This window comes from Perognathus longimembris, unplaced genomic scaffold (assembly GCF_023159225.1).
Source record: "Perognathus longimembris pacificus isolate PPM17 unplaced genomic scaffold, ASM2315922v1 HiC_scaffold_4652, whole genome shotgun sequence".
NCBI lineage: Eukaryota > Metazoa > Chordata > Mammalia > Rodentia > Heteromyidae > Perognathus > Perognathus longimembris.
The window spans coordinates 1-7,590 of record NW_025959993.1 but is presented as its reverse complement, the minus strand read 5'-3'; the positions used below and the strand labels follow the sequence as shown (position 1 = coordinate 7,590).

At 72.0% G+C, this 7,590-nt stretch overlaps 1 protein-coding gene across 1 annotated transcript; it reads left to right on the top strand.

Annotated features, from left to right (window-relative positions):
- Positions 1–3,226: 3,226 nt before the first annotated feature.
- Positions 3,227–6,960, top strand: LOC125344927 (basic proline-rich protein-like; the record flags this gene model as incomplete). Its single annotated transcript, XM_048337216.1, has 5 exons — positions 3,227–3,356; positions 3,406–4,885; positions 5,057–5,356; positions 5,960–6,163; positions 6,765–6,960. Coding segments are annotated over exons 1-5 (2,310 nt in total), but the record flags the coding sequence as incomplete, so codon positions are not given.
- Positions 6,961–7,590: the final 630 nt, after the last annotated feature.

Here is a 7,590-nt window from a genome sequence, read left to right as displayed (position 1 = left end):
ACACCGCAGAACCCGGACCAGAGTCCACACCCCAGAACCCGGACCAGAGTCCATACCCCAGAACCCGGACCAGAGTCCACACCCCAGAACCCAGACCAGAGTCCACACCGCAGAATCCAGCCCAGGAAGGAGCCGGAGTCGGGGCCCTCGCACACCCGCAAAGCTGCTGAGGCCCTGTGGGTCAGGTAAACATGGAGACTGAATCTGTGCACAGCCCCATCAGCCAGGACAGGCACCGGTAGGTAAACGTGCAGGCGTGGCTGCAAGGCTTTCAACACACTCTGCGAGTGCTTGTTCAAATCATTCATGCTCTTTCACCAGTCGGTGCAATTCAGAACACCCGCCGGCCGCAAAGAAACCAAGCGCAGTGGTCTCCATGGGAACCGGAACGCACGCGAGAAGAGCGCGGTGACGCGAAATCTCCTCCGCACACGCGCGCGTGGGCCGTCCGCAGGGGGCACTTCTTGTTTCCAAGGGGCGGCGAGCGGGGTGTTTTGTAACCCTGTCTTGGCCGTCTTTTAAAGTGATTTCCAAAAACAAGTAAAGAAAGCGCCGGGGCGAGTGGCGGGCAGACGATGCTGGTCTTAGCGGATGTTCAGTTCCTCTCTCCTGAGCCCGGCACTGGGGTTTGAACTCGGGGCCCGAGCTTTTGTGTTCAAGGCTGGCACTCTATCTCTTGAGCCGCGGCTCCATTTCCCGCACTTCGGTAGGCAGTTGGAGATAAGAGTCTCAGATCTGTCTGCCTGGGTGGGCTTTGAACCGCGATCGTCAGCGCTCCCCGTCCCGAGTGGCTGGGATCGCAGGGGCGAGGCCCTGGGGCCCGCCTGGGATTGATTCCCAGCACTCGCCTGGCCGTACACTGTGCTCTCGGGAAACTCTCCGCCTAGAGTTCAACGGCAGCCCAGGAGCAGAAACAAGTACGTAAACAAGCCGGGGTTCCCGCCCACGCCAGCAGCGCCCCAGGGCTGATTAAGGCCCCCGGGAATGTGCGGCGCCGCTCAGCAAATGCGCAGGGTCCTGGTACTCGTCAGAGCCCCGCCGGGGGCCGGGGGTCACGTCTGGCCCCGGGCTGTCGGCGGTGACACAGTGCAGGTGGCAGCGTGGACTGCATGGTTTCCCAGGTGAGGTCGTAGGGCCCCGCCGGGCCCCGCTTGGGTTTGGGGCCTGTCCCGTAAAGGGAGAATGCAGAATGCACCCAGGTTGAGTCCCGAGACTCGGATTCCCCTCGGAGACCGCAGGGACAGACTCGTGGGGAGAGGAGGAGGCGGGGCCCTGCGGAGGGGGGCTGCGTGCCGGGGCGCGGGGGGCGGGGGGCACATTCCCTCCTCGTAGCCGGCCACCTCCGGACGCCACCTGGCTCTCGGCGTGCCACCCGTGGACTGTTGGAGGCGGCGGTGAGAGTTAGATACCCAGCCCGTAGGGGACGCGATCGGGGCCCACGGCGAAGCCCCCCCCCGCCCGCCGTGGAGGAGAGCGGACGCCGATGTAAGAATGCGAGGTGCCCCGTGCGTTTCGCACCCAGTGCGGCCCCGTGCGCGGGCAGGAGGCGGAGGCGCGCTGCCCGCAGCCCTCCCGTCAGCGTTGGGCGGGGTTGCCCCTCAGCCCCGCGTCTTGGAGGCGCCTGGCTCAGCTGTTTGGTGAGATGTGTGGCCGTGGGCCCCGGGGGCTGAGGGCCGGGGGCTCCTCCAGATGCGGGGAGCCCGGTGACCCCCGGCCACCCCGCCCCCTCTCCTGGGGCTTCCCGGGCCCCGCCAGGCCGGCTGCGCCCGAGGGGAGGGTGCGCACGGGCGGCTCCCCCGACGGGCAGGGGGGCGGGGGGAGGGCGGGCTCGCCGCGGAGGGTCCGCTAGGGTCCGCGGGTGCGGCGGCGGGAGGAGCAGCCTCGGGCGGGGGCCAGGCGGCGCGGGGCGGTGCGGGGCGGAGCCCGGGACCGCCGGCCCTGTGCACCCGCGCGGGGTGTCACTGACTCACGCACGCGCGCGCGCCCTTGCTCGCTCCGCCCATGCACTCGCGCGTTCACTCTCCCACGCGCTCGCTCAGATGCTCGATCAGCCACTCCCGTCCGCGTCCGTCCAGGCGTCCATCTGCGTCCCTCCTGTGCCCAGCTGGAGGGCGGGCGCCCGGTGAGGGCTCCTACCTGACACCCACGGAGGAAGGGAGGGCGTGGCGAGGGCGCGGGGCCGCTGCCCTCAGCCGGGCGGGCGGAGCACCTGCCCGGAGCGCCTCCCTCCCACGACCGACCGCGCGTGGGCTCAGGGTCGCGGGCGCGTGGCGGGGGGGGGGGGTCTGCGCGGGACAGGCTCGCGTACGGAGGGCGAGGGGTCAGTGTGGAAAGAGGCCCGAGCACACGGCCCCCAGCAGCGGGTGATGGCTTCCGAGTCGTTCTTCCAGACGGCTGGGACACAGAGGGCGTAAGGGCCCGGAGGGCACAGGGGTCGTGGAGGGCATGGAGCGTACGAGGGCACAGAGGGCACAGGGGTCCTGGAGGGCACGGAGGGTACGAGGGCACGGAGGGCACAGGGGTCGCGGAGGGCACGGGGGGTACAAGGGCTCAGAGGGCACAGGGGTCCTGGAGGGCACGGAGGGTACGAGGGCACAGAGGGCACAGGGGTCGCGGAGGGCCCCGAGGGCTCCCAGGACGGGTCTCCGGGCCCTGGGCGCGCCTGCAGGGTGGAGGGGGGGCTGCGGCCCCTGAGGGCAGGCGGAGGCCCGGGGTTGGAGGGCGGCTCTTCCTGGCGGGCGGCCTTTGGGTCTGGAGTGACTGGGCGCGAAGGAACATCCCGGTTGTGTCCCTCGGCTTCCGGTTTTCGCTTTGCTTCTCCGGGCAGCCTAAGCGAGCCCTGTGCGCGTCCGAGTGCTCACGTCGTGTTGCTCTCTTATTTGTCGTGGGTCGTGTGCAGAGCTGGCAAGGGCCGGCAGGGCCCGGGGCGGCCTGGGCTGGGGCCCTGCGCCCAGCTGCACCCCAGCCCCGGCCCCGTGAATTCCACGTCACTGTTCATTAGGTGGAGGAGCCCCGCGCAGCCCCGGCCTGCGGTTGCTCAGGCGCGTCCTCCCTCCCTCCCTCTCTCCCCCTCCCCCCTCCCTCCCTCCCCCCTCCCCCTCCCTCCCCCCTCCCCCTCCCTCCTCTCCCTCCTCCCCCCCAGGAACGGCAGCCGCACCTTGGGGGGCCCCAGCCGGAGCCCCCGCGGGGCTCTTGGGCGCGTGGCTCCCTCGGCAGTGCTCTGCTGATGTCGGATCCCCGCGCGCAGCCCGGTCTGCAGCGCTGCGCCCCCCGCAGCCAGGCCGAGCACCGAGCCCAGAAACGGGAGAGAGACCCGGAGACGACGAGAGGGCGACAAGAGGGCGACACCCAGGGCGGCAGACCGAGAGCCCGAGGCGGCCAGAGCCCGCCGCGCCACGCCCACAGAGCCCGACCGCGCCACGCCCACAGAGCCCGACCGCGCCACGCCCACAGAGCCCGCCCAAGCCACGCCCACAGAGCCCGCCCATGCCACGCCCACAGAGCCCAACCGCGCCACGCCCACAGAGCCCGACCACGCCACGCCCACAGAGCCCGACCGCGCCACGCCCACAGAGCCCGACCAAGCCACGCCCACAGAGCCCGCCGCGCCACGCCCACAGAGCCCAACCGCGCCACGCCCACAGAGCCCGACCGCGCCACCCACAGAGCCCGCCGCGCCACGCCCACAGAGCCCCGCCGTGCCACGCCCACAGAGCCCGCCCAAGCCACGCCCACAGAGCCCGCCGCGCCACGCCCACAGAGCCCGCCACGCCACGCCCACAGAGCCCGACCGCGCCACGCCCACAGAGCCCGACCAAGCCACGCCCACAGAGCCCGCCGCGCCACGCCCACAGAGCCCAACCGCGCCACGCCCACAGAGCCCGACCGCGCCACGCCCACAGAGCCCGCCGCGCCACGCCCACAGAGCCCGCCGTGCCACGCCCACAGAGCCCGCCCAAGCCACGCCCACAGAGCCCGCCGCGCCACGCCCACAGAGCCCGCCGCGCTACGCCCACAGAGCCCGCCGTGCCACGCCCACAGAGCCCGCCCAAGCCACGCCCACAGCCCGCCCAAGCCACGCCCACAGAGCCCGACCGCGCCACGCCCACAGGGCCCGCCGCGCCACGCCCACAGAGCCCGCCGCGCCACGCCCACAGAGCCCGCCGCGCCACGCCCACAGAGCAGCCCAAGCCACGCCCACAGAGCCCGCCCAAGCCACGCCCACAGAGCCCGCCGCGCCACGCCCACAGAGCCCGCCCGCGCCACACCCACAGAGCCCACCCAAGCCACGCCCACAGAGCCCACCGCGCCACGCCCACAGAGCCCGCCCAAGCCACGCCCACAGAGCCCACCCAAGCCACGCCCACAGAGCCCGCCCAAGCCACGCCCACAGAGCCCGACCGCGCCACGCCCACAGAGCCCGCCGCGCCACGCCCACAGAGCCCGACCGCGCCACGCCCACAGAGCCCGACCATGCCACGCCCACAGAGCCCACCCAAGCCACGCCCACAGAGCCCGCCCATGCCACGCCCACAGAGCCCGACCGCGCCACGCCCACGGAGCCCGCCAAGCCACGCCCACAGAGCACGCCCAAGCCACGCCCACAGAGCACGCCCAAGCCACGCCCACGGAGCCCACCCGCGCCACGCCCACAGAGCCCGACCGCGCCACGCCCACAGAGCACGCCCAAGCCACGCCCACAGAGCACGCCCAAGCCACGCCCACGGAGCCCACCCGCGCCACGCCCACAGAGCCCGCCCCCGTCGGAGCGGCCGCAGCGTCTGGAGAGCGGGCGGCGGCGCCCCGCACGGGGCTGGGCGCGCTGTCTGCGGGCTCACAGGCCGCGGGCTCGGCAGGAGGCGCGCGGTCTCCGGGAAGGAGAAGCGCAAGGGCGATGCGCCCGCCGGGGCTCCCAGCCGGGAGCCGCACAGAACCGCGGCTCCCCTCCCCCCTCCCTCCCCTCTGCCCTCCCTCCCCTCCCCCCTCCCTCCCCTCTGCCCTCCCTCCCCTCCCCTCCCTCCCTCCCCTTCCCCCCTCCTCCTCCCGCTGCGAGGAGGCTGGCCTGCCCGGGGCGCGCTGCCGCCCGTCGGTCGCCCGCCTTGGGCTCCTCCCGGCCGCTCCCTGCGCTCCCGCCGCCCCTCGGGACGCTCCCCGTGCCGCCCTGCCCCACGAAGAGCTGGGCGTCACACCCGCCGCGCAGTGAGCCCTCCGGAACGTCCCGGTGCCCCGTGCCCGGGCGGGAGGCGGGCGTGCCGTCCGTGCCCCCCGGGCTCCGCCGGGGCCGCTCCCCTCCGCCTGGACTCCGAGCTCGGGCCGGGCCCCAGAACCGGGCGCTGAAGCTCCGGCCCGGTGTCCCGTAAGCCCCACGAGCCGAGCTGGGCCCGGTGGCCAGCTCGGTGCCCGCGGACGCCGCTGGGCAGGACGCAGGTCGCTGGGGCCACTTGGGGGAGGGCGGCGGCGGGGGGCGGGGGGGGAGGGCCGCGCGGGCGGGCGGGCCAGGCGGCGGGCCCAGGGTGACAGCAGGCCCCGCGGTTTGTCCCCAGCGCGGGCGGAACTGGGCCAGGCAGCTTCTCCGCAGCCAGCCCTCTGTCTGCACCGGAGGAAGGTTCCAGAGCCTGGGCTGCCCCCGCCGCTCATCCTCCCACCTGCTGGGCACTCAGCCCCGCGCCCCGGGGTGGCGAGGGGCGCAGGAGGCCAGGGTTCCCGGGTCCCGTGAGCAGAACCCGTGCCGCTGACGGTGCCCACGGGGCTGCCCGGAGCAGCCCCAGCTGCGGAAGCTTCTCTCCTCTTGGGCCGCTCGGCTGGAGTCCTAGGTCGCGCAGGGGGCCCGGGGCGCTGTCCCTTCCTCGTGGCACGGGGGTGGCCCCCTCACCCCCCCCCCCAGCCCCTCGGCCGTAGGCAGGGCTGGCCAGGGCTCCTGGGCGACGGCCACTCCCTCCCCGCGCTCCTCCCTCCCCAGCTTCTCCAGTCGGGGAGGCTCTGCGCCCCGCGGCTGCTCGGCCCTCTCGTGCTCCAGGATTCCCGTGGTCCGCGATGACCCAGCCCCAGTGCGGTGCCTTCCCGTGTCCCGGGGGTCCGGTGCCCGCCGAGAGCCCACGGCGGCCCGGGCCCCGAACCCAGCAGAGCCGCCCCAGGCCCTCAGGAGAAGCCCCGGACGGTGCAGGTGCGGGCTGCCCTCGGCATGCATGGCGGGGGGGGGGGGGGGGGCTGGGGAACGCAGGCCCCTCACGTCTTAAAAGCATGGAGTGTCAGACTCACACAGTAACGGCTTCCCCGCTCCCCTGTAAACTGCGCGGGACCCGTCACAAAGCCCCGCGGCCCGCACAGGTCCCCCGGGTGAGCGACCTGGGGTCCGAGTCGCCGGCCGCTCGTGAAGTGACCCTGTGTCCCCACAAACACCCGAGCAGAGCCCCGCTGAGCCGTCACTGCGTCCAAACCCTCAGAACCCTTCAGTTGGCGCTCGAGGCTGCGGTGCGTCTTCTTGGAAGACGCGGGGGGGGGGCAGAGTGTTGGGGGTAAGCACACGCGACCCTGCCTGTCCTCTCCCGACCGTGAGCTCGCCTCATCCGTGATGGAGCGCGTGGCCTTCTAGGCCGCCATCTTGATGTGAAGGCCTCCAGCCTCTGCCACGGAGGGAGGGAAGGGCGGGGGGGGGGGGGGCTGCCCCACGGGGGGGGGGAGAGGCGTGGCCGGCGGGCTTCCCACCACCACCCCCCCCCCCAGGCCCTGGCGTCTCCACCGCCATCTTGCCCTGACGGGTTCAGGTGGCCCGGCCCGCAGAGGGGGGGCCGGGAGCCGGCGGGGACCCTGGCGGCCCCGCACTCCCCCCCGCCGCTCTCCCCGACCTCCCCACGCCACCTCACGGACACGCGGCGACGGTGCGCGCCATGCTACCCGCGACTGGTGGTCGAAGGGGCGTCCGTGTCACGAAGCCAGCTTTCCCGGTCCTTTGTCCTCCTTGTGAGGTTAATGACATTTGGACGTGTTGCCTGACCTCACCAGCTCAGTGTCCTGCTCCAAGCCTCCTTCTCCAGATACTTGGGCTCTCCCGGCCGTGACTCCCAGGCGTGGATTTTCAAGAATCGAATCCTGGCATTTGGCAGACATTACTATAATTAAATGGAGCGGCAGACATTACTATAATTAAATGTGTGCGTGTGTGTGCATGTGTGTGTGTACACACATATACATATAGTTTTGCCTTATGCGACCTTTTGCTTGAAACTCCCGCTTTGACGCTTGAGGGAGACCCAGGGCACACCCACAAGTGAAGTCACTTCTCCACACTGCTCTGAACTTCTGTAGCTGGGGAAGGCCGAGCGCCGAGTTCCGGCCGGTGAGACCCCAGAGGACGTGACATCAGTGCTGCCTGGCTAAAGTATGGAGACCGTGGTCCGGGTCACTCAGGTCTCTCTCCTGCAGCCTTGAGTCCCCTCCCCTCCCTCCCCAAGGCCCTGGGTTCTGCATGGTGCAGCTACCAGACCATGGGGAGTCCCTTTGTTAGTTGCACGGTGAGGTGGGGGGGGGCCAGGGCCAGAAGGAAGTGACGGCGACATTCAACTGCTAGGAATCAGGGTCCGTGTCTCGGTG